Genomic DNA, 27,308 nt, shown 5'->3' on the forward strand with positions numbered 1-27,308 from the left:
CCTGATACACACCAGCAGACGCACTACAGCAGATCATGTAGGGAAGTGAAAATCTGCTTGACCTGTTTGATTAAGGGAAAATCATTTTTTTCTGGACACTCTCCCCTCAAAGCACTTTACAGGTAATGGGGACTCCCCTCCAACCACCACCAATGTGCAGTACCCATCCGAATGATGCGATGGCAGCAATAGTGCGTCAGGACACTCGCCACACACCAGCTATCAATGGGGAGGAGAACAGTGATGAAGCCAGTTCAGAGATGGGGATTATTTGGCCAGGGCGTCAGAGTAACACCCCTATTCTCTACAAAGAATGCTCTAGAATTTTTAATGACCATGGAGAGTCAGGACCTTGATTTTACCTCTTATCCGAAGGACAGTGCCTTTTTACAGTGTAGTGTCCATGTCACTGTAGTGGGGCTTAGGGCCCACACAGACCGCAGGGTGACCACCCCCTGCTGGCCCACTAACACCTCTTCCAACAGCAACCATAGTTTTTTTTTTCCAGGAGGTCTCCTATCCAGGTACTGGCCAGGCTCACACCTGCTGAGCTTCAGTAGGGATTGCCAGTTGTGACTTGCAGGGTGACATGGCTGATGGCAAAGCTTGGGGAAGGTCAGATTGTGCAAGTCCAGAATGGGTTTCAGCCGGGGGGTTTGAGTTAACGCCCCTTCTCTTATGAACAGTGCCATGGAACCTGTAGTGACCACCTAAAGAATGGCATGTCCTACTACATACTGTTCCTGGGCACTAGGCATGGTGTGCATAACTGTTGATTGATTGTTCATTAAATTAAGGAACCATTTGATTTATAGTAATCTAAAAGGTTGTCTTTTAGACAGATTGCTCTGGCCGATCTTGCCATCATCAACAAAACAGACTTAGTTGGGGAAGAGGAACTCTGTCGGCTCAGGGAGGTTGTGAGGTAAGAGGTGAAATCTTCAGAATAAATGTTACTGTGCCGCACTGCTCACTGTCATTTCCTAAAGGCCTTGCTGTTTGTGTCTTCACAGATCAACAAATGGACTAGTCAGGATCATTGAAACTCAGAAATCAAGGTATGACAAAAGCCACAGACAAACACTTGAAGCTTAGAGAAGCTATCTTAGCTTTTGAGATGCTTCACATTCTGCAATTTTTTATTTTTTACTGGCAAAATGTAAAATCCTGTGGTGCACACGTAAGGATATACATGTAGGTTATGAATGAATCTTTTGAATACTGATAACAGTACATGATAAGATTTTGATTAGGTGTTAAGAGAGAACCTTGAATATGGAATATGTTATTGCTGAAATTGATGTAACAGTTTAGAAAACAGAATTTTGTTTTTTTATTCTAGGAGAGTTTATTTACAGTAACATTAAAAAGAAGCATGTGTTAATCATTCTTGGATGAAAGCAGTGTAAATGGTAGTTTGGCGAGAGGTGCGAATTGTGGCATGTCAGAAGCAGTGTTTGTTGATAACAGTTTCACGGGCTCAGATCTCATCATGGTTTGGTTTAAACTGTGGGCAGAGCCAGCAGTGGGAAGCCGTGGACTTCAGAGCTAGTAAGTATGCATAGGAATGGACAGGTGTCTCCTTAACAAGCGGTGATTATGACACAAAACTACGATAATGAGTCCATGCATTGATTTTAAACCAGCAATGGACATTGTATGTCATTATATAAAACCTTAAATAAGCAAAACTTTTTAAAGTCCATTTTTATTAATTATTAATTTTACCCACTCAAAGGCTTCTTTATAAGAAATTTAACTTTTAACTTCAGTTTTCTGTTATGCTTCTTTTGTTTCTCTTAATGATAGGCAAGTATTACAGTATCACATCAAAGTGCATAAGTGTGGGCGGCTGAGTAGCTTTGTTTGAGTGTTAATCTCTTTGGATGTATAAATAGGTTCAGGTCTCACTCCTTGATGGTCTTGCTGGAGTAACTTGTTAGAGTTCTTTGAACAAGCAACAGCAGTAATGGATATACATGATGTGTACAATATGGTGTATTAAGATTTTCAGAAGGCTTCTGATAAAATTTCTCACTAAGGCTGCTACTGGAAGAGGTGTTATTGGGGCCAGCAGGGAGTGCTCACCCTGCGGCCTGTGTGGTTCCTAATGCCCCATTACACTGATAGGGACACTATACTGTAAAAAAACAGAGGTCCTGACTCTCTGTGGTCATTAAAAATCCCAGGGTGTTTCTCAAAAAAAGAGTAGGGGTGTTACCCCGGCGTCCTGGCCAAATTTCCCATTGGCCCTTACCAATCATGGCCTCCTAATAAACCGCCTCTATGAATTGGCTTCATTACTCCGTTCTCCTTCTCACTGAGAGCTGATGTGTGGTGAGCGTTCTGGCGCACTATGGCTGCCGTCGCATCATCCAGGTGGGGCCGCATATTGGTGGTGGTGGAGGGGAGTCCCCATTACCTGTAAAGGGCTTTGAGTGTAGTATCCAGAAAAGTGCCAAGTAAGTGTAAGCAATTATAATTATTTAAAACTAAGAACTTCATGCACTTCTTCAAAAACTGATGAACCAAAATCTTTAGAAATCTCTCTGATGTTATTATTCACTTTCAAACATTATATCTAATATAACCTTTTCACCATTGTATGTGAATGTATCAGTAAATGTTTCTGCAGTTACTGAATTGTTTTATTCTGGCATACCTCAAAAACAAATAGAAATTGTTTAGTGAAAGTAGATTAATCCTGGATTTTGATTTTAGATTAAAATATTTTGTATTCAGCTCTCTGAATTCCTCCCTGGGCTCTTTTACAGGACTCCATGCAACTGGAGTTTGAGAGACAACTACAAAATGGATGAGCATGGTCACAGAGACAGCCACATGTCTGAGTTTTAGAAATATTACATATTTTTGGATATGTGTTTGAAGTTGTGGATTTGTTTAATTTTCAAAGCACTGTAACCTTTCTGAAAGTTGACGTGGCTCCTGTTGGTATGCCCTGTTGGTAGGCCTGGTGCCCTACTGGGAAAAACGAGTATGAAAGACTTGCAGGCACCATCTGTTGCGTTAGCGTTTATGGATTACACTCCTGTTATTTTCTCTGCTTTGTTCTGGTAGCAAAGGTTAAATGTGTTGTACAAAAACATTTTAAATAAACTTTAACAAGACCCTTGCACAAACATGACTTAAGAGACCTGTCCATTTAATGTGCATTCCTTGATGTTTTTGTAATTATCTGTTACAAGGATGTTGGCTTTGAAAAATTCTGATATCAAGGCTGTTTTCTTGGCCTCTGTCGACAAAATTAGGTGTTCATTTTTTTTTAAATGTTGCAATCTATTTGCAGTAACTTCAACTGAACCAGCTATAATACAAAATTTTACTATAAGATTTTGAGCTGTAGAAATTGATTGGTTGTTGAGATATTCTCTTCCAAACGTGATGTTGCTGACTGCCGCCACAAATGTAAAGAGAGATGAGTATTTCTTCTTACTTCTCATAAACTTGTCTTTAGATCCTCTCACGAGTAGCATTCCCACAGGAGCGAATGAGAGAACCGATTGCTGGATGTTATTACTGACAGCACCGTGGACATCTTAAAATGATGCACTGCAGAAACCCCAGAATAGTAGTGCTGACAAATGACAGGTTTTGCTGTTAGTTTTCTCAAAATAGTTTCTCTTGTTGACAGAATTCCCTTTCATTCAGCATTGGCAGGAGAGAAAATACATGATGTATAAGCATATTTACTGATGTTTTGTTAGTTATAAATTCTGTACATCAGACTACAATTGATTTAATTTGGTACACAGTAGTTTTGTTCTTGTATTTGTTTGTCATTGGAGAGAACTATACAGTTATAGTTTGAAGTGAACCATTATGACATTTCCATTGAGTCTTTCTGTCCATAAAAGTAAAAACAAGCAGTGTGAATCATTTGTTTTCACAACAGCAGTAACTAAGTATGCCTAGTTTCCGTTTTTAATGTGACGTTTGAACTAAATTGTTGAATCCAGGTTTACTCTGGAGAATGTATGTTAATAAATAATACATCTTCATCTCACTGGCGTTGTATCATGTTTATTTAATGCTTTCATTTAACCCTTAGCAATGATCTGGGGTTTGATAGAAGTCATTCAGAAAGTTCAAAGAACCAAATCCTTTAGATATGATATGACTGGCTTTCACTAAATGAGAGATTAGTTTTGAATTGTTCACTGCCAGTCAATATTTTCTAAGGATCTGTCTTCCACAGTCTAATTGTCTGTTATTGGACAGAAGTATGAGTTTTTGGAGCACTGCTGGCAACTGAGAATATAGACACTGCATGCCACAAAGGAAATTGGTGTTCTTATGCTACTCACTGTACCTTAAGAAGCTTGTGTTGATGAAAAGGCAATAGGGTGGTCTCACCAGTGTATAGCATTTAATAAAAAAAGACTAAAATAGCCTGTTTATAAAGACATGTATTTCAATCTTTATTTTCTCCTGTCATTTTGAGGTATGCCTAAGAAACAGCACACAGAGATGAGATTACAGCAAACAAATTTCATAACCTCTGATTATTTGAAGCTGGTATGTCTTACTCTGAGTTTGAACATTCCTTTAAAATTTAACCCTTAGACTGATCTAGTTTGAGGGCTACTTTTAAACTTAGATGCTGGCTGCATCCATGTATGTGGCTTTATGGATGCATTTACTTAGAATTCCTAAAAGACAAAGTTATTTTTGCACTTCACTGTTTTGCGATTTGGTACACACCTTCACCCATGTGAATTTATTTAGCACACAGGCTTATCTGTTCATGAAATAAGATGTTTCACTTATGCCAAAGTAATTTTTCTCTTTAGAAAGGTCATTACTGTGTGATCTTATCTGATGCTAACTGTATATTTCTTTTTTTCCCAGGGTTGATCTTTCCAGTGTTTTAGATCTGCATTCATTTGATAGCAAAGCCGGAGCAAGGTATGTCTTTTGTACATACAGCACAGCCTTTATCAGCAGAGCTATGGTTTAAACCTAATCCTTCTGATCAGTCATCAACACCTGGGAGCACAAAGTGGTCATAGTTAAATCCAGAAAAACATATAAAAATAAATGCATTTATTCTGAGTTCAGTCCTCTTCTTATACATAGAACAGTTTACAAATGAGCCTATAGTAACCAAAGACAGAAAAAAAGTTCTACATTCGCACTTTCACCTCTGCACATGAAATTTTTGGTCACAAATTTTTCCACCTCTGCAGGCTAAATTCACAGGTTTATTTACAGTAGGATGCAAGTGTAAATGCAGCTTCGTATTTGCACATCTTCATTTTGCATACTTACTTCACCCAACCTGCATCAGTAGAAAAGGCATAACTTAACAAAGAGTTAACACGTTTATGTAGAAGTGCATCATGGGTTATGCTTTCGTTATCCATTTTCATTCAGGAAACTGTTAGATGTTCGTTGTTTGTAGACCTGTTATCAGAGTAACACCTGTGTGCCTGAAGTAAAAAGAACGTCAAATAAAAAGTTATCATTGTCTCAGTTCTCGTGTGTTTTGCAGTAAATGATAACAAAAGACATTACAAGTGAATTAGACAAACAGGAGAGGGGAGTTGGTTAAGTGGAAAGGGAGGGAATATACTCAATTACCTTTCTTGTCTGTTTTTACCTGTAATTAACTGTTTTGTCTGTTTTGCTGCAATTAACTTTGCATTTGCATTTGTAATTCTAAATACAAGATGAAAAAGTAAAGAAAATGTGCTCTACAAAGAATGAGAAAAAAAACAAACTCTAATACGAAATAAGCCTTAATTTCATAACAACGATGTACTTTCTCCCTATAATTTATCTCCCTATAACTAACTTGAAATATAGGGAGAAAAAACTTTTTAAGACTCCGATAAATACTAATGCTTTTTCTGAAATTGTTAATTGATATATAACAAAATATTACTACAGAAATAAGCACCAAAAATAGTACTACTACTAAGCTTGTTTTGTGAGCCATAGAACCACACCCTATTTTTCCTGTAAGGTATTAAGTCCCACATTCGTAAATTTGCAATTCATAGAGATTTCAGATTTTACTGTGTAGCTTGTTTGGTTGCTAGTGGCTAATTGATCCAATGATCTAATCCGTCCGTTTCTTGAAAGAAGCCAGGGCATCATCATCTTCATCAATGGGGCTGGGGTGCTTGTTCCAGACTCCCACCACCCTTTGCGTAAATCAGTGCTTCCTGCTCCCAGTTTTAAATGCACTTTCCAATAGGGGCACTTACCTGACTGGACAAGCTGCTGCATGGAATGGAGTGCTGGCACAATATATTATGATGTACACACAAGGGTTTGCTAGATATCATTGTCCCTGGCCACAGTAAACATATCAAGCAGTCAAAGCCCTTTTCAGTGTCATGGGTAAACCCATCAGCCCGTTGAAGAGCAAGGGAATCTGAGTTGATGTTAAAATAAGACAATGTCATTGTCTTCCGAGCCCCAGGTGGTTTATTAAAAATATTCTGAAATTCAAATGCATAAAGTAGCTGAATATATAGGCTGAGGAGATACTCTGAAATCTCTCTGTGGATCAGAACTCCTTGCTCTAATTTCCAGATGTTTTCTCTGCATGATTGCAGTGATTACCAGTTAAGCAGAAACAGTCCAGTGTCCCAGTGTCCAGTTTCCTGGGTTCACCTTTAGTTTGACTGCTGCAAAGTGACGTAGTCTTTAACTATAATTGAGAACAACTTCAAAAAAACCTTCCAAGGTTAATGTATCTTTAAATATATTTTGGTTTCAGATTTTTTCTTATTTCAGATAATTCAGATGTTTTCAGATTTGTTGACTGATATTTTTTTTGTCTAAAGGCAAAAGGCTGTTTTTGCCAAATTTTTGCCAAATTCACTCCATTGGTAGAAACAATGGATTTTATACTGATTTTGTCTAATTAACAAAGCAAAATGTGCTTATTGCTCCCCAGTGAAGACTGGTAATCAAATGGAATAACATTTCCTTTAAAATGTCAGCCAGCTGTGATGGATTAAACCTTTTTTAACTTGGTAGCACAGAGAAGAATTATCTTAACAAACTTGTCTACATAGATACTTTCCCTCCCTTCTTTTAAACCCACTGTTACCAATTTACCCCCTTTGCAGACCTCGCAGACCATTTGTTTGAAGTGACCCCCTGTGACTGGCTGTGTGGCGCAGTTGTAAATAGCATAATCTGTAGGACAATGTTTGCCTGCATGTCCCCTCTCAGCATGTCTGAAGTCTGCAGCTGACTGATACAAAAAAAAAGGCTACTGCAGTGGTTCTTTCCACTTTTTTTTTTAATTCGGCGGACACATGAGAACCTGGATTAAGAAAATGAAGTTCAACTTTTCTTAGAACCAGCTAAGCCAAAACATCTGCAAGCATGGTGTCCAGGGGTTGCTTTTGTCGCAAATTAAGCCCTTGTGTACACAGGAACTGCCCAAATGTGTCATTGTTGTAAAAGTTAATACTACAGAGCTCTTCATTTTGCATTAAGAAGGGGATCCGTTTACAGCTTCTAAATCGTAATGTTGAGTACTTAATGATTGGAAATGATTGGAATGATCTAGAAGATTAGTCTATATTTTACTTTATAAACTTTAAATCAAGTATGCATTAGATTTAAAGTGTCATGGACAAAGTAAGATAAAGCACATCTATTTATGTAGATATGGACTAACTAGCATATAAATAATACAAATATGTTTATGTAGATATGTACAAATTAGCATATACTGTAATAATACAAATATGTTTATATATTTGTGATTGCTTTAGTCACTGTTCAATCTTTTCTGTAAGAATATGCATGGAATTATGGGGCTTGGAAACCTTATGTGATAACGTTTATATTCTAGTTTGCAGGAAAAGCTGCTACACATTCAAACAACACAACCACATCTGGACAAGGTAAACAACAAGTTAAGAATCTTGTATTATTTTCCTACTTTGAAGAAAGATGTTTACATATCTTGCATGACACTGAAAGTTAGAAAGGCTGGGGTCAGTCCCAGTTCTCTCTCGTAAACCGATTCCCAATCCCATTTGCCTTTTTATATTCCACAGAACGGGAATTGGGAGTTTAGTTTTGAAAAGCGAATTGGATCAGAAAGACTGGAATTGACCCCAGTCCTGGTCAGAACCTAGTTTTTTCTCCTTTAGTTTTTGCTTTAAATTTCAAAGTATTTCTTTAAAGTTTATCAGCACTCATCCTGTGAAATGTTCCCTCTTCCATCCGGGTAGCTTTAAGTGTATTTTAAAGTGTTTCCTGGAAAGCAGGCTTCCTTTAACATCAGACCTTTTAAAAGGATGCGGGTTAGGTGATTGTGATGGACAGTCCCCAGCATTCTTTCCTTGTCTATATAGAAAATGTTGTTCTTTTGAGTTATTGTTTTGTCAGAATATGACACTAGACCTGAAGAGCTCTTAGAGATAAAAATATGATATTCTGTGTCTTTTTGAACTTTTTGTTCAATGTTACAAAGACCTCTGAAGAGTGAAGGCAGGCCAGTGCAATGACTTTTCATTGCAGGCCTCTCCTTTCCATGCTAGGAGACAATCCATGTTTGAACTCATCCAGGTACTGTGTTTGACATTGTGAAGGAGTTTTTCTAGCTTCTCTTTGGACATTTTGGCTTGTTTACACCTAAGTTGAAAACTTGCCCTGTCAAACTGGTGGTCTGTCTAAAGAATCCCGGATCCTGGGCACCAGGGAGAAAACTGTTCATGGAATAACCTGCTGTTTTCTTTTGTGTGTTTTCTAAAAACTTTTCTCTCGTCCCCTAACTATACAAGCCATGTGTGTTCAGCTTGCTGTCGGCAGGAGTGTTACCACCTTGTAGCCTTGCATAAAACTTCAGATGTTAAGTACCAGTAGCATTGGGTCTGGTAAATCCTGGAATGGGAGACTTTGAGCAAATCCAGGTTGATGGTGCAAATGGTGTTGGAGGACCAGTAGGTGAGACTGTTTCCTCTGGATCAAAGTTCCTAATGCCATTTTCCATGTCAGTATGGAGACTGGAGACACTGTCCTATAGGAAGTGAAATATTAAACCGAGGTATTGAATTTTATGAAAGGGTTGGAGTGTTAACACATACTGGTTAAATTCCACTCTGCGTTTGGATAGCCTGGCCTCTCTAATGTCCCCCCTTGTTTCAGTCAGTCAATTTGGATTTATTAATTCCATAAATTCTCACTGCTCCACCTGACCTGCTGTGCAGTGGTGCATAATGGCTGTGGCACATCACCTGAGTGCTGATCTTCAGTGCTGGATGAAATAAGTCCCCCTATATGTAGTTATTATTACAGTTAATTGTCTTTTATGTCTTGTTATTAAGAGATGCCTCGATGTCTACCATGTTGTCCTGCATTTCCCTGGTATTTTTATCCTAGTATTGTTGCAGACCTCTGAAACAATTTGTTTTCCTGCTTCTCTTGGGCTAGACTCTCGGCTTTAGCTTTTTGTTTCTGCTTGTCTTTTGTTGATCCTACTGGACTTTGAGGAACAGAAAACCTTGAATAACTACACCCTTCTTTTATTCATTTTGTTTTTTGTGATTTGTATCAATCTCTCATTTTTCACGGAATCATCTTGGTTTCAGTACATCCTCTGCCTCAATCACTCAATATTTACAGTATGTGACAATTAACTAATAAGGTCATTCCTAATTAGTGCAAATGGCTACCTAACAGTTACCTTCCACTTTATAAGAGTGTAAATAATGTGATCATGCAAATCAGTAGTTACTGATACAATATGTTTCTTGTTTTTGTTCTTGTATATTAATCTCAGTAATATACAGTATATTTTTGTATTTGTATTTTTTTCATGTAACTTTTCCTAGACACTGATCACATTACGTATTCTGTGTGTTATGTAAAACATTGCTGAATAAGAAAAATGTATATAGTTGAACAAAATGTCTTCTCAAAGTTAAAAATGTGAACGCTGTGTCAGGTTCAGTGTGGTACGCTCCATTTCTTATCATTCATGAAGATGGAGAGCAAAAACACTGTAATACATAACTGTCACTTAGTATACTTACAAAAATTCTTCCATAACATTAGAATTTTTCATAGAAGCTTTTTGTTTCTCAACAGGCATTTTAGTAAAATGTAATCGACCAAGTTAGTATTAGTATGTATAACTGTATTACTCCAAAGCGTGTAACAGATGCGATTCTTTGTTACTGACAATGCCTACAATGGAGGCATTTCAGACGGATCCATGGTAGGCGATGTTTGTAGAGCAATTTCATGACGTAAAGATAAGAATACATCTATTCTGAGTGGTTTACATCTATTCCTGGTGGATATGTGTACCTCTGTTTTGAGAATTAACTAAGCTTCCTAAAGTTTTTTTTCTTTATTGAGAAAGAACATGATTGCATTGAGCAAGCATGTTGTCGCTTAGTCGCACGTTTTTCTACTTCAAACCATCAACAAATGTTTATTAAATAAATAGGGAACAAGGTGTGTGTACTTCACAAAGGCGCCATTTTCAGGACAACCCTTCTTTCTAGTACATTTGCTTATGGCCTTGATTCTTTGAAGTTCTGTCTCTTATCCATCCGTCCACTTTCTAACTACTTTATCCAGTATCCGGAGCCTATCCTGGCAAGCAATGAGCACAAGGTGGGATACGGCCTGGATGGGATGCCGGTCCATCGCAGGGCACAGACACAAACGCAGGCACACTCACAGGAGGGCAAAAATCCAATTAATCTCACCAACATTCTTTGGAGGGCGAGAGGAAGCAGGAGCAACCAGAGGAAACCCAGACAAACAAGGGTAGAACAGACAAACTCCATGACTACAGCACCACATAGGGCCCTCATCATGTGTGCGATTAAGAATATCAGACTTTCCAATGCATTGAAATTCAGTTGAATGTGGAGGTGGAGGAAAGAAAACATTAATTTTGTTCTCATACAAACTGCTAAGCTATTTCCACTAGCTACCTGTCTTATAAGCAAAAAAGGATCAGATCTTACTGGTACATATACGAAAGATTGTTTCAGCTGAATTTGTCCATATGAAGTATGCCGCTGCCTGTGCTTGACAAAAGGGAGGTCTGCATTTGGCTGTAAGTTCTTTGCTGAGTCCTGAGGAGCCCAGGAAGAATACTGCCACCGTGTGTGTTTTAACATCCTCTTGGGAGGGGGTTAAATGTTTATATTGTCATTTGTTTTCTCTTTCTCTTTTTAGAAACACAAGAAACCCCCACTGAGCCCAACCCAGTTGCTCTTTTCATGCAAATGGCTCTTCTAGTTTCTGTTGTTATACCAAATAAAAAGGAAGTGTTTAACTTTAACACTTACACACAATACCTAAAAACCTGTAAAGAGCCCTTTAAAGCTGGGCAAAAATTCACAAGGGAAAAGAGGTGAATTACACCTTAGGTGTCTCATAAAAATACCTTGAGGTCATCATCTTCAAAAAACTGCTCAGTATAAAAAAATGCACATTTTATCTGTGCCTCAAGATTGTTCAGTGTAAACATGTATGCAAGAAAACCTAAATAGCTGTTTAGTCTCTTTATGTACTGCAATAGAAAGACATTTCTTAAGAATCAGCAAATACTTCCCCATGTTTGTAACAAGTAAAAACCTTTGACCATTCTAATTGCATGTTGTATCTTTGTTTTTATATGCATTTTATTGCTTGCCTTCTTCAAGGTAATATTTTTACTCAGGAGTGAATAAAAATGACATTATTTACTCAAATAATGTTCAAGGTACAGTAAACATGATCTAAAGATACTTTTATACATTAGCTGGAAAAGGAGTGACATTGGTGGTTTGAATAATTCAAAATTATTTTTAGAGTGGATGGCTGTATTACGAGCTTAAAGCTGAAACATTACTTTATATTCACCACAGCACATCAATTGTTTCTGCCTTCTGTTGTTAAATTCTCAAGAAAAGTATCTTTGTATTTGTTATGGTTCTTGCGTACCTTGTGTAAAGTGTGATATATCACGTGTGTGATAAAACTGTCAATTGTAACAGAGAATTAATGTTGATGAGCATCCCATCAAAGTGTAGGGGAATTGATGATGCCCAAGACACCATTACACAACATTATGAAATCTTGTTAAAACCGATGGCTTTGTCACGCGGTTAACTTAAGTGCTTCTGAATCAGATTTGTGTCGAGATAGTAATATAATAATAAAAAACTTTATTTTATATAGCGCCTTTAAAGGTGGCTTCTCAAAGCACTTTAAAGGATGACCACTAAGTGTCATCAAATGTACATAACGATGCACAATGAAATTGCAACGAGGTTTGCATCTATATTTCTTTCAGCATATAATCTTATTTGCACTTTAGTTAGTGAAGAAAATGGTTGGTTGATTAAGTAATATTGTTACTTGGGACAAAATAATGACAACAAAATGCTGGGCTTGAGTGGTGCACTTTCAGAAAAATCCAATGTTTGGTATTTGAGTTACAATTTCCAGAAAAGAATTGATTAAGAATCAGTATAGTTTAATTAATATAGTTTTAAGTTTAGTTAATTAAAACAATAATTAACTACAACTATATGACTGTAACTATATATACAAAACATAGTTTCAGTTAATGCAAGAACAGCACAAGATGTGACCATTCCCTGCTTGTGTAATGTATAGAACGTGTGGCTAAAACGTGACATGACTAAGGCTAAAACACCATCATAAAACCTTCATAAATACTGCACAACACAATAAAACAACATGCAAGTATGCAATTATTCATAATGAGACAAAGTTTAAACTGAATGTTTAAAAACAAAGATGCCAAGTGAAATAGTATAACACACCCTTAAGAACTTAAGACCTGACTAGGGTCTTCTCTAGATCCAGCTCAGTAACTGGTTCTGGTATGTTCACGTCAAAATGTATTCTGCAATATGTTTTTCATGCTTGTCATTCTGTTGTGTTTTGTAGTGCTTTTGAGGAGGTTATTCAAGAAAAGCTTTAGTGTTGTGGGTTATCAGCATGATTACAGGTGGTTTTAGAGTGAGCTCACCAGGCAATTAGATGCACCTGGCCTCAATTTGAAGATTCACATCAAAGGGAGTGAATACTTCTCAGGTCAAGACATTTTAGTGTTTTCTTTTAAATCCCACGTAAAACAATAGGATTTAAATCAAATCCTATGTAAAACAATTTCCAGAACTTTTGTTCTACCTTGACATTATAGTAATAATAGCAGTTATTACTATTGTAGTAATAATTGGAGTAATACTGTATAAATGCATTTCTATTTGAGCTTGCAGCATAAGTGGTGAAAAATCCAAGAGGTTCCCAATCATTTATAGACTACAGTTGCTACAGTGTGAAAAATTCCAGCACAGAATAACAATCTAGAGTAGCAAAATGGTTGTAGCTCACCATTTACATGAAAATGATAAATCTGCCCTTTCAATATAGATGGGAGACTAAATTGTCTTCTGTGGGCCGACAAGTGCCATTTTGCCTTTGATAAACCTGGTGGAGGACAATGTGTGGAGACATTGTGGTGAACGTTATGGGACACACCCTGTGGGGTAGTGGGAGTGTGATGATGTGAGGAGGAATCTCCTTCAACTACTTCAAGTTTGATATGTTAAATTAGATTTAACATTTTTGTACACTGCTTACACACAGCTGGTACCCCTAGTTTAAGCCATCTTTCTTTGTAAGACAGATACAGAATGATGATACTGAAAATATTTCCGAGAATGCCTTCAAGGCCGAATCAGGATAACATGTATGTCGCATTTACTGTTTGAAGTTCTGTAGCTTTTATTATTAGCAACTGAAAAGAAACACTAAATTGAGTTTGAGTTTTAGAACTGTCTATTGATTTGAAATCACAGAGCATCTACAGTTCTACAGGTCTATCCGTGTATCTCCATGTCACTAACTGTAATGCACACTATCTGGACCAAAATAGTCACTTTCCTATTAACAGTCAAGCCAATTAATGTGTGACAGGCTTGTATAAAATAAAACACAGGCTTGAATGACTAGTGATAGCATATATATATAGAATATAAAACACACACACACACACGATTGTCATTTTAAACAGAAAAAGACGCTTGGTTGTCCTTAATGGACAAAATGCAACTCTGGACAGGGATGTCCTTTCAGCAGCTGAGAAAAATTAACATTAGAAAAATAATGCAAAACAAAACTTTGTGTACAGATTGGTATTCTTTTATTGGTTTTTGTTTTGTCTGTTGAACATGTATGTTGTTCTAAACATTTTCTGTATAATTCAGTTGGGTTGCGTCTGCACTAGAGGTCACAAGGTTACATTCTGCAACACATTTCTTAATATGTTTGTATGTTTGTATTAACTCTGTAAAGGACAGCATTATGGTGTTTGTATCAGGACCAGTCAATGGCTCAAAAAAAATCAAGAAGTTAAATAGTTTTAATGATATCACATTTGTCAGTTTTTAACAGAATTGAAGAAAAGTATAGATTTCTTCAAAATGATCTTAACAGTGAAGAATTCCTCTGAACTGAAATCTTGTATTGATCACTGTTTCACATAGTAACTGGCTGCTACTGAGTGACAAAACAACTGGGTCAGTTTTTATTATGGAAAATAGTATAAAAATAGTATGAAAACCATTTAGGTTTAGAAGGACCAACACAATTCCAACTTTTTTGTATTTACAGGACTTTAGAAAGCGTGGAGTTTTCTACTAACTAATAATTAAATTACTGTTGTTTTTCTTATTTTTCCAGAGTATTGTCACTGTGACATTTGAAGTCCCTGGATGCATTTCAGAAGAACGCTTAAATGTATTTATTCAGGTGCGCAATTTGTATAAAATAGCCGTCCTTACAGAATGAAGTATCTACACTACTTCCAAAAGATTTTATTAAGAGTTATCAATTTATAAATGTATTAACATGTAACACATAAGAAGATGTATTTTCCTTATATTGTGTTTTTGTTTTTGAAAGACACAAGCTTAACAGCAGTACAATTTATTTGAATTTATGATTTTATTCTAGCCAAAAATAATAAAAACACATTTTCCTCATCACATCACCATGGCCCATGGTGTACCTAATGTGTGATTTCCACCTTTAGAGTTTCAGGAATCATGTCATGTACTGTATATCAAAAACTAGTTCTCAGAGGAAAAGAAATGTGTTAAGAAATACCATTACTGTCACATTGTTTGTAGAATAATGATTCTTAATGTCTTACATAAAGAAGGCTACTCATGTAACGCATAGCCTGTATTATACTGTATATGTGTGCTTCAAAGTGTTGTTGAACAATAACTCATTTACTGTATATGATGTACTGCAAAATTTATTTATTTATTCCTAATTATACAATTTCTTTTTACCATCTGTTGAAAAAGATAAAAGATTTGCCAACAAATGCTTTATAAAATGAATAGAAATGTAAGGGTTTTTAAATTTCTGTAAACGCGATTTAAAATAAAATACTTTTTTTTCCAGAATCTCCTGTGGGAGAAGACTATTAAAAACAAGACTGGCTTGTTAATGAATGTCATACGCTTAAAGGTGAATTCACTCTTTAATTTCTTTTTTTTTATTATTTTATTTTTATGAAAGTAAAAATGTAACTTTTATTGAACTGTAAAAACTGCTATGTAATTCTTAGTAAAGGAAAAAGAGTATGAATTTGGAATATTTTCCAAGATATAATGATTTGTAAAACCACTGTACTGTATAATTGAAATTAATTTAAGAAATATTTATATTCTCTGTCTTCAGAAAAGATTGGATGTTAATCTTTTTGTTTCCTGATTTTCTGAAATCAGGGGATTCTTTCTATACAGAACAAACCACAGAAGGTGATACTCCAGAGTGTTCATGAGCTGTACGACCTAGAGGAGACTCCACAGATCTGGGACAGTGAAGAACCTAGAATCAGTAGACTGGTATTCATAGGTAAGGAGCACAACAACCCAATTCTAAGCAGTAAAAAACGAGATCATTTCTTTTGTATTATAAAACAAACATTTAATTATCTTGATAATTTTTATATCTGCTCAATTAGTGATTCAAAACAATAAGGCAAAATCATGAACCAGAAATAATATCTTAGAAATACTTGTCAGACATTAAAAGAAATTATATTACTTGAATGTGCATTGGTTAAATTTACCATCTAAGGGGGAATACAGACTTAATGGTATTGTTCATTATGGTTAAAGCTATTGTTAAAACATTTAAAGGGACAATATGTGGAAATGTGCTTGTTTTCTAAAAATGTTTTTTTGTTTACAGCAATATATAAATGTAAAGAGCAATTTAGAAAAAAAAATAACATTTGTCACTGAGTGATTAATATATACCTAATTTTAAAAAGTCTACAGATACATGGAATGCATTTAGGTTTTCTTGCTTGTAACTTCTACAGTTCCAGATGACACAATCTATGCATATTCACTTGCTTTCGCAGGTAAAAACCTTGACAAGGGTATCCTAGAGGAATTATTCATCACAACTGTTCTCAACCAAACAAGCAGTGATTAACTGAAGGACATCTCCATGTGATGCCCACACTTGAGAGAGATCTAAGATGTGTTACTTATTTAAGAGAACCTTAATTGAAAAGCTATTCATCACACCAAATTAAGGGACTGTAGTGTAGCTACACAGTAATTAGAGTGGAGTAGATAAATTATCTGTGTACAGATACATTTACATTTTCAAATAAAGATGAAAATTGTTTTTGAACACATTGTTCTTGAAAATTGTTTTTATTGTAATCCAATAATGTAAAATAATCAGGACCTTCTAAAAACCGATATGAATGTAATATTTTTAAACACTATAAATACTTCCTTGTAAATGTTGCATACTATTTCTTATTTTTATACAATAATTACAGCTATAAGAACGCTGATTGCTTATAAATAAAATAATGTTCTGTCAACTTTGGTCTAAACTTAATACGATGCATAAAAGATCTTAAAATCCAATAATGCAGTTTAATAAATAGTACTTGCATACTTCTTTACTTCTACATCGAATAAGCAGTGTTTATTTATATTTCCAATTGTCGGAATATAAAATGCCTATTGTTTTATTAATTTAAATAATCGGATTGGATTAATAATTTCTAGGACAGTAACATGTTGTACATTTCGTATCTTTCAAATGGCTGATGGGCAGATTTATCATAATTGTTCTGAAGTATTTACATTTTACGAAATCAGTGGATTGTAGAAATCATTAGTTTGGTAGTTAGGCAGTTGCATGAATATAAAATATATGTCAAAGCACCTCAAAGTCGAAAAGTTCTGGATAATTCGTTATAAGTGGGAAATTGTAAAGACTATCGGCACTTCAGTAAATTCAGATGATATTATTTTAATGACTCGTCCTGTGTCACTGTCCTGTTAACAAAACAATGAGTTAGATTGTGAAAGACAAAATTACGTTTCAGAAGATTAACACCTAAACCATCCATTTTTCCAGGACATGTGTGCGCAGGATCCGAGAGATAATTGAATTTGGAAAGGAAGGTTCAGACTATAAGCAATATTAAAGTGTTCCTTTTAAATTTATAAATTCCGTTCACCCGTTTTCAGTCTGCTTGTCCTTTTGAAATCGGCTAAAATATTCCTTTAAACTTGAAAAATTATTTAAAAAATAAGACGATAGTAATTTGCAGACTTATTATTTTTATTTTTTGTGCAGCAGTTTTGTTGTATAGAATATAATCTACTTCGGTGTCCAGTTACAGTACTACATATATGCGCTGTTATGCACTAGGTGTGTCGGAATTAATAGTTACTTAAGGGTGTTAATGTTTTTGTGGCTCGAGCAATCTGTAGGCCTCTTTAAATGTTCATTAATTTCTTTATTAATGGTAAAAGCGGATATCCCTGGTCAGGTTGCTACATTTAAGAATGTAGCAGTTCAAAGACTCCTCTAGGACAAGTGCTCCTGGGATTATCCCAGTTTTTGAAAAGATTTCAGGCTGGCGGTCGAGGAAGTGGGCAGGGTCTTTGTTTTACATTTTAGTTTGCAATTAAGATGAACGTGCAGCACTGTTTAAACAAATATACAAGATCTAAAGGCTGCTTTGAGGATTTCTGTATCCATTTATACGCTTAAAGAAAGAAAATCTTCCACAAGGTGTTATTTAAACCCTCGCTGCAGCTGTGTCATTTCCTATCCGATTCTGATGTTGATGTCTTTGTTTCATGGCAGCTCCAGCACCTTTTTTTAATGCAAGCAGGGAGCCCCTCATGTCCATTTTCATGGTCATGCTACTCTCCAGGAACCTAAACGTGGAAAACTAAACTAAATTGAGCCCTCGGGGGTTAAGGGGAAGAAATGTGAGTTTTAATCTTAGGCGTGGTGTTATAACGTTCAATAGCCGCAATCTTGCGCCTATCGCTCATCTCCCACAGAGCTTCTGTGTTGCTTAAATGTAGGCACACATGAGTTTGTCTCATTATTATTGAATATTGGAATAGACTTAATTAATATCTACAGTGCCCTGATTTATAATTAACGAATGTATTCAGATTTAGAGACTCGGTTATAATTCTCTTTAAACTGTAGACCACAAAACGATACGACTTCGATTCCGACTTGAGCGGTATTTCTAAGATCCAGAAGAATTCGTTTTACAGCAGTACTAAAACAAAAGCTAAGACTAATTGTCAAGAAATTTTAAAATGGAATATACCTATCACTACAAAGTTACAAACTAATAAAGATAAAATAATGGTTTCGTTAAACGTTTGCTACGTTTTTAAATTAAATTAGAAACATTTAAAATGTATCTATAACAAAACTGATACCTTACAAAACCATCAATGTAATCACGAAAACAGCGGATTTAATAATGGTGTTACTTTTTGTTAAATACGTCTACCCAGTATAAACGACTACTGTAATTAATCTAAGACATCTAAATAAGAAATACATTTGATAAAAGTAAGGTTTTACACCCATAACTAAGAGCAGTAATTAAGTGTAAAACGCAGTACAGGACTGTTGGAAATGTTCAGCAATTCACCTGATAGTGTTATCTAGGCTGTAACGTAAATTTTACAGAATGTCTTAAAGTAATTATTAAACTGAAAATGAACTTTAGTGGGGGTTTTTTTAAATAGTGGCCGGAGAGCTATTAGCAGCCACTCCTCTTTGTGACAAGATTGACTCCGTCCATTACTGGTTCGCGATTTACCATTTCGGATAGGCTTGGCCATCTATTGGAAATGGGTTGGGTCAAAGGATCCACCCCTCATAAAAACCTGTTTCTGACGGAGACCTGGCATTCAGTTAATCTCGTTCAAGCGCAAAGAAAGTTTATTCTTCGATTGCTTCCGGGGGGGTGGGGGCGAGTCCTTTAAAATTGATTGCCGCGCCGAAGAATCCTACGCGTCTTCAAGACCATGACCCTGTCCAACGATTACGAAGTTCCTCAACCACACACAGTACTCTCTCTTGAAGAAGATGAAATAGACATTATTGGGGAAGACGACTTGTATGATTGCCGGCTCCAGGGCCCATACTTGACCCAGTCAACTGCAGCAGAGGAGGGCGCGTCCCCTGAGGCCGGCGCGGACACGGAATGTTCTGAAGCCGATTCCTCGGGCGAAAGCGACGGCAGCCTCCCCACCGCGGAGACGCCTTCCTCCAGCAGACCCCAAAACAACTTGGTCAAGCCCCCGTACTCGTACATAGCTTTGATAACCATGGCCATCCTGCAGAGTCCACAGAAGAAGTTGACGCTCAGCGGGATCTGTGACTTCATAAGCAGCAAATTCCCTTATTACAAGGAAAAGTTCCCTGCGTGGCAAAACTCAATTAGGCACAATTTATCCCTCAACGACTGCTTTATCAAGATTCCACGGGAACCTGGAAATCCAGGGAAAGGCAACTACTGGTCACTGGATCCTGCCTCTGAAGACATGTTTGACAACGGCAGCTTCCTTCGGCGGAGGAAAAGGTTTAAAAGACACCAGCCGGAATTCGTCAAAGACGGACTTGCAGGTATGTTTTATCCCAATCTCAGCTGTTACCGACCTTATGGACGACCGTATGCCATGCACGGCCCGGCAACGGTACAGCCTGCCTCGCTGAGATATATTCCAGTTCAGGAGAGTGTCGTTCTGCCACGGGCTGCTCACCGTGTCCGGTATCCCGATATTAGCACTGGGAAGGTGCCCAATCCCAAAGGACCTCAGGTGCAAACCTGCACGCCCTCCCTGGATCACAAGCCCGCTGGTGTCCCGCAAAGCAAATGCTCCTTCAGCATCGAAAGTATAATCGGGAAGACGTCTCCTTCGTTTTTGCAAAATCCCAACCCTTGTGCGGCACTGGAGTTCCCGCAGTTCCTTCAGAGACCTACAAACTGTCTGCTTCCTCCCGTTTTTTCTGCTCCAAGAACTTTATTTTGCCCCGGTTCCCTCTTAAACACAATTTCTGCCAGTGAGCCCTACCCACACTGCTGACCTTACAGACCAGAATGGTAAGAGTCTTTGCGATTGTGAACTTTCAGTATATCTGCGACTGCGCAAAATACAGTATGAAAAAAATATATTATTTACCTGTATCGTTTCCAGACCAATGACAGCAGGCATTTAGTCACTGGCGCAGAGTCGTCTGTTTATCATGAAGCATGATGTAAATAACCACTCAACAGAAGAACTGGAAAAAGTGCACGGTATTTGTTTTAGTGGTCTATGAAATGTATTAAAACGTTTGTATATATACAAATACATCGCTCTTAAAATCTTAATGTAAATAAATATAGTCTATTAATATATTTATTGAGCTTCCCATTATTGAAGCTACCTGTGATGCAATAGCGACATGACCTGAGTAGGACCCGTGTGTGAAATTCGAAAGTGTTTTTTTTTCATGGTTGTATGTTGTAATAAATTGAAAATAAAGTGTGTAAAATAAATATGTTTTCACCTTTTCCCATTTTTTCAGTATAGGAGTAAAATATAGATTTCGTAGTCATATCTGTGCTTACCTTAAACAATTAGGGGATTTTGGTTGTTTAAAAAGTAAATTACTTTGTATTTGGATGATTTGAGTAGTCAAGATTTATAGTTAAACCTCGACTACGCACTACGCAAGTTCGTAAGTACAATACAGCTCATTGCAGTACTTTCCTAATTCTGTATTTCATTGAATTCGTATTTCATCAGACGTTGAGAATCTGCAGTGACGTAAAAATGACAAACATTAAAATATATAATGACAAGTGCATTAGATCCTTCAACAGAGTACGCTATAATTCTGCATGGGACTGTGACAGAGTCTTAGGAGGTGAGGCTATGTGGTATCGGTGTACTGCACACAGCCTTCCTGTTCCAACACAAATGCAATGTTGTCCCCGTGTTGGTGAAGATGTACTCGGGAATTGTCCAACGGACAGCCCTAAGATGTGATGGCTAGGTTAATTGTCAAGTTTGGCTTGTGTACGTGCACCCTGCTGAAGACTGGCTACACTACTCTCGGGTGTGTTCTTGTCCTTTAGCTGTGTCTGCAGAGTTTGGCTCCGGTCAGGCTCGACCCTCAGGATGACGCTGTTCTGGAAACTGGATCTAGCGAGTACATGCTGTATAACATTAGCTTTTAATCACGTTTTAAATGCGCGCTTTTCTTGGTTTGATTCAGCATGATGTGACCACAAAGGAGACAATCTTATTCACACTTAAGAGATGTCATGTTTTAAAATAATACGTTATGTGCTAGAGATGGGTTCGATCAAACTATGCAATCCCAGTAGTCTCGTTGTTAGACAAAACAATCCGTGGACAAGTCTCTTGCAGCCTACATTCAGATATTAACTAATTCTTTTACCAAGAATGTTTTGTAGTTCACATCACGCTCAATGATTGACTTTTACTACCTTTATTGCTTATCACCCTTATTGAATTTAACTACTGCTTTTGCAGCATCGTATATTTTAATCGTTTTAGTCTTGAGCAATGTGATCTTAGTTTTTCAGATTGTATAACATTTTCTATTACAAATACATCTTTTCTAATACTAATACCGCTGCATTTTATTAACCTATACGAACCATTGCTTCATTTTATGCAGGGGTAGCGCCCTCTTGTGGTTCTTCTTTTATATTACGTGGACTAAAGGCACATTGAGATGGGCAGACTGCCGTTCTGTATGAACACTGTCGCTGCCATGCCGTGATTTGCGGTGACAAAATACATAGAACAGTCTGGTCTGCTTAGCAAGTGAACCATACACGTACAACAGCAATAGGGCAGATGGTTAATTATATGGAATAAACAAAACAGCTATTTTCTTAAAATGATTATTTTATCAAAAATCCGAAAAATCAAATGGAAGATTTCTACGAGTTACAGATAATGGTAGCAAAATCTTTGCACGCGGGCTTGGTGCAATTTTTGCTCATTCTTTCTGCCAGATTTGCTCACGTTCTCTTAAGTCAACGGCCATATCACTCTGCAACTCACAACTGGCAGCCCGCTGCAACTCAGCAGGTGTGAGCCTGGTCAGTACCTGGATATGCCAGGTACTGACCAGGCTCACATCTGCTGAGCTTCAGTGGGCTGCCAGATGTGAGTTGCAGCCCTGGGAAAAGCTAAGGTTGGTGCTGGAAGAGGTGTTAGTGGGGCCAGCAGGGTTCGCTCACCCTGCGGTCCATGTGGGTCCTAATGCCCCAGTATATTGACGGAGACACTATACTGTAGACAGGCGCCGTCCTTCATTAAAAATCCCCATCTATGAATTGGCTTCATTACTCTGCTCTCCTCCCCACTGATAGCTGATGTGTGGGGAGCGTTCTGGTGCACTATGGCTGCCGTCACATCATCCAGGTGGATGCTGCACATTGGTGGTGGTGGAGGGGAGTCCCCATTACCTGTAAAGCGCTTTGAGTGGAGTGTCCAGAAAAGCGCTATGTAAGTGTAAGCAATTATTATTATTAAGACGGCGCTTGGGGATCGCTGATGAGCAGCAGTTTTCAAGTCTTGCAGCAGATTCCCAGTAGGATTCAAGTCAGGACCTTCACTGGACCACTTAAAAACAATTACTTTCTTAGTTGTAAAACATTCCAGTGTCCAGTGAATTTTTATCCCAGGTCAATGTCTGAAACGTGTTTTTCTTTAAGATTTGCCCGTACTTTGCTGTATTTACGTTCCCATCAGTCTTGACACACTTCCCAATCCCCGCTATAGAGGAGAGGAACTTTAACATTTGAACAAAACAGAAAGTCACAATTCTGTCGTGCCCAATAACAAAAACGTTGCCATATGTTTGCAGGATCACTCGAGTTCTTTGCAGGTTCTATGCTGGTTCTGAGAGTTTGTTTTCAGTTCCATACAAGCTCCTGTCGGTGAATGACTGGGATACCGTTGGCTCACGGACATTATCTCTCTTCTCAGCCACTGAACTCTGGGACTCCTTCAGTTGCCGTTAGCCTCGCAATGGTGTTCCTTACCAGTTTCACCATTTCCTGGCTGCTCTCTTGGAGGGACAGCCCGATCTAGGCTGTGGCTTCCATTTCTTAATGATGGCCTTTACCACGTCCAAAGAGATATTCAGGATCTGTCAATTGTTTTTATACATTTATTTCAAACCGTGTCTTTAGACAGCCGTATCTCTCGAGTTGTTTTGAAAGCTCCTTGGTCTTCATGGCTGAGTCTTTGCTGAAAATTCACCAGAGGGTCAATCGCAGCGAATCTTTCGGATTTTGCGCGCGGCTCTGTACTACGTTGCCGACTGGTTAACATGGTACTATCTGGAGATCCTCTCCAGCTCTGAGCTCAATTGTCATGAAAAAGCGTGCGTAGCAAAGTTGTTTTGCTGATTAACACGAACAGCAGGGGCTCCGACACAGATAATTTAAATTAATCAGTAAATAAATATGCATGCCACGTTAATGTAGAATTATTGCTTTGTCTCATGATTATGAATGTCCATGACAAGTTAATGATAGTATTTAATTTATGAACTAATTTATGTTAAATACATATAAGGGTACATAACTATTAATGCGATGCTCGACTGCAATTAGTCGCGACACAAACGAGTACAGCAGCTACGGGTCCGAATTTGAACTTTTTTCGTATTATAGCGGCTTTTATATCTATTGATAAATGATAAACATTCATACGGAGATCCTTCGTATACAGTATATGAGAACGGTTATTTCAGTTTTATGTGTAGGCTGCATTTCTGTCTGGACAAGACTTGTGGACTTTTAGGGGCTACATTTGTTGCATCTAAGAGTTTTTTTTTTTTGTGGATCACTGAGGTTGTGAGGTAGGTACCGATACAGTGTCCTGTATTTCGAACAATGACTGACGAAGGGATGTACTTACAGTACATATTCCTTACAACGGAGTTAGTAAGTAGTATCAAAAAGCACCTACTAATGACCAAGAATTTTATTTTTCAACAAAAATACCAATAGAAGGTGATAATACATGGCAGAAGATTTCATTTACATGTAAAAAATGTGTAGCTCTCAAAAGGTAAACTCCTGTTACAGATCTATTTAGTCCATTTTTTGTTGTCCGTGTTTCTCTGACCTAGTAAGCCATTGGGATTTTATAACAGAGTTTTGCTTGGTCTGCTTACCAGTGCATTAAGAGACAGTACTGTCACTGTGGCATGCGAGGTCCTACACAACCTGGGACGAACCACCTGATCCGTTTCCACGACATTCGACACATCCCGGCTGTTTCACCACTGTTTTACTGGACCACTGCCACAGGACAGAGAAAGGCCGGTGTTCTGAAGAACTGTCATGGATAAATCACTTTTTAAAAGATGCTGATACGAGGTTTTTTTTTCTCTCTTAACGTGCCCTAACATTTACCTACACAACTTCGTCACCGTACCCCCACGGTGCCCCCAGGTGTAGGGTCCAATCCCAATGAAAGACAACAAAAATGTCCCTTTGACACCCAGATGTGATCGTAGAGGTTTAAATACGTATTTCCTTAATTTCAGTTCTCTTCAGGATACCTGAAAATTCACTGTCGTATACTAAAGGCTCTACCTACAGCTACTAATGAAAACATTATTAATAGATTCCACTTTATTAACAAACGTGTGTTAATAAACTATTTTAATGTATAAAATTGATTACATAAAATGTACATACAATTCATTGCTTAGAGACTTATTACTTATTTCCACTATATTCGGAAACGTTCAAAGGTGATCCAGTGTTCCGCTTAGTACGCGATAAAGTTGCTCAAACCTTGAGAAGAGGTGGTTTAAGTTGGTGCCCTAATTCAGTAACTTCTGGGTAGCAGCTGTGCCTTCGAGTTCGTTGCAACGCAGAACAGGTTTGAGTGCGGATCCACGGACTAATTTCAGCAGCCAAGTTCGTTGCACTTGGTCTTAAATTGGCGCACTTGTTACGAACTAGTACGCCGCTTTGCAATTGGCACCATAATGAGATAAATCATGGGAACCACTGTTATTGCCCTGCGATGGACTGACATGACTATTATTGCACATAGACCATTCAACTAACTGTGTGGCTCATTAGGGTACTTCTGTGCACATAAATTAAGCTATGCACCCTGCAACTCACAACTGGCAACCCACTGAAGCTAAGCAGGTGTGAGCCTGGTCAGTACCTGGATGGGACACCTCCTGGAAAAAACTAAGGTTGCTGCTGGAAGAGGTGTTAGTGGGGCCAGCAGGGGGCGCTCACCCTGTGGTCCACGTGGGTCCTAATGCCCCAGTATAGTGATGGGGACACTATACTGTAAACAGGTGCCGTCCTTCGGATGAGACGTAAAACCGAGGTCCTGACTCTCTGTGGTCATTAAAAATCCCAGGGCGTTTCTCGAAAAGAGTAGGGGTGTAACCCCGGCGTCCTGGCCAAATTTCCCATTGGCCTTAACCAATCATGGCCTCCTAATAATCCCCCTCTATGAATTGGCTTCATTACTCTGCTCTCCTCCCCACTGATAGCTGGTGTGTGGTGAGCGTTCTGGCGCACTATGGCTGCCGTCGCATCATCCAGGTGGATGCTGCACATTGGTGGTGGTGGAGGGGAGTCCCCATTACCTGTAAAGCGCTTTGAGTGGAGTGTCCAGAAAAGCGCTATATAAGTGTAAGCAATTATTATTATTATTATTATTATTATTATTATTATTATTATGTTGGCCACAGAAAAGCTTTGGATACTTATGCTATCATGCTTTTTCCATTTCCTTTCATGTTAAATATTTATTTTCTTTGCTTAGATTTTTTGGAGTAGACATGACTGTGTAAGCTTTAAAAAATGGGGAAACGGAACCAGAAGGCGGCTCCACAGCCGAAATGCTGTGTCTTTTTTTCTTTTCCTTTCAGCACGAAATAAAAAAATACCTGTTCCACAACAGGGAAACCGTGCAAGGGTCCGAATACTTCTGCAGCGCACTACACAATGCGACACAAATTACAACATTTATTTTGTATTTCATAGTTCTATGTGCCACGGTATAGCGTTAAAAGATTTAAGCATAATTAAATGTCAGCCTATCTTCCAAACAAGCAAAGCACACTCCACATCGCTAAGACTCTTCAATATGAAATAAAACCTGCATTAATACTTTAAGGCCGCAAGATGGGGATATCGGTCCTCTAACACTACAGTATGCTCAACCGCGTCGATGGATGCTCAATTTAGATCTAATAGTATACAAGCAAACTGGAGCATACTATATACCTTTCAGTGTTGTGTACGGTTTATGGTCCTCTGTGCCACCACTTAAGGGCGGCACAAGGAATATATAATTACACCCCGTTTCCAAAATTACTACAGTAAAACAATCATATCTCTTCACATGGTTGTGAGAAGTATAAAAACAACTGCATTGTTATTGGTTTGTGCAGTAAAATGAACCTTATCTGCGTGCAGTAGGTATATTGTGTCATTATTTCTTTATATACACTAATCCAGGATAAACACAAAACACTGTCAAAAAAAAATCATTTTAGCAGTATGATTTCGGAATTTCATCGGCATCTTCCCACTCATTTCACATCTGTGCTTCAGAATGAATTGTCAACATTTTTCATGTTTCCCAACGGATATTAAATGTTTTTTTTTTACTGTGTTTTAACATAATGCTGTTAAGCACTCTCTGGTAATCTGTGGCAAAGGGCGCTATAACAATTAAAAGGTTGATCGTTTGATTTACCCCAACATTTACAAACCATAGCTCATTTCAAAGCTACTGTACACGATTCACTCATTCTCTTACGACCCTCTCTTTGACCAGGCTGAGAAATGTTACTTACGAACCCATTAAAAATAATCTTTTGCAGCGATTTCGTAAGATAAGTTTCAACATCTCTCAAATAATGTAATAGTATTGTTGTGT

At 37.7% G+C, this 27,308-nt stretch overlaps 2 protein-coding genes across 6 annotated transcripts in view; both read left to right on the forward strand.

The window, feature by feature from the left end:
• Window positions 1-16,694, forward strand: part of cbwd (COBW domain containing) — a 29,709-nt gene extending 13,015 nt beyond the window's left edge. For 4 of the 5 annotated variants that reach the window (XM_006626966.3, XM_069187291.1, XM_015368714.2 and 1 more), the window contains exons 9-16: window positions 839-925; window positions 1,014-1,058; window positions 4,870-4,926; window positions 7,841-7,892; window positions 14,713-14,781; window positions 15,445-15,510; window positions 15,771-15,900; window positions 16,415-16,694. In XM_006626966.3, coding sequence (XP_006627029.1) covers window positions 839-925; window positions 1,014-1,058; window positions 4,870-4,926; window positions 7,841-7,892; window positions 14,713-14,781; window positions 15,445-15,510; window positions 15,771-15,900; window positions 16,415-16,488 — 580 coding nt within the window. In that variant the 3' untranslated portion in view covers window positions 16,489-16,694. The remainder of the gene's footprint in view (window positions 1-838; window positions 926-1,013; window positions 1,059-4,869; window positions 4,927-7,840; window positions 7,893-14,712; window positions 14,782-15,444; window positions 15,511-15,770; window positions 15,901-16,414) is intronic. The other variant, XM_069187292.1, reaches the window with a different exon arrangement.
• Window positions 16,695-18,685: 1,991 nt separating this feature from the next.
• foxd5 (forkhead box D5) lies at window positions 18,686-20,766 on the forward strand. The gene has a single exon (XM_015368742.2). The coding sequence runs from the start codon at window positions 19,371-19,373 to the stop codon at window positions 20,430-20,432; it is 1,062 nt and encodes a 353-aa protein (XP_015224228.1). The 5' UTR covers window positions 18,686-19,370; the 3' UTR covers window positions 20,433-20,766.
• Window positions 20,767-27,308: the final 6,542 nt, after the last annotated feature.

This window comes from Lepisosteus oculatus, chromosome 3, assembly GCF_040954835.1.
Source record: "Lepisosteus oculatus isolate fLepOcu1 chromosome 3, fLepOcu1.hap2, whole genome shotgun sequence".
NCBI classification, from domain to species: domain Eukaryota; kingdom Metazoa; phylum Chordata; class Actinopteri; order Semionotiformes; family Lepisosteidae; genus Lepisosteus; species Lepisosteus oculatus.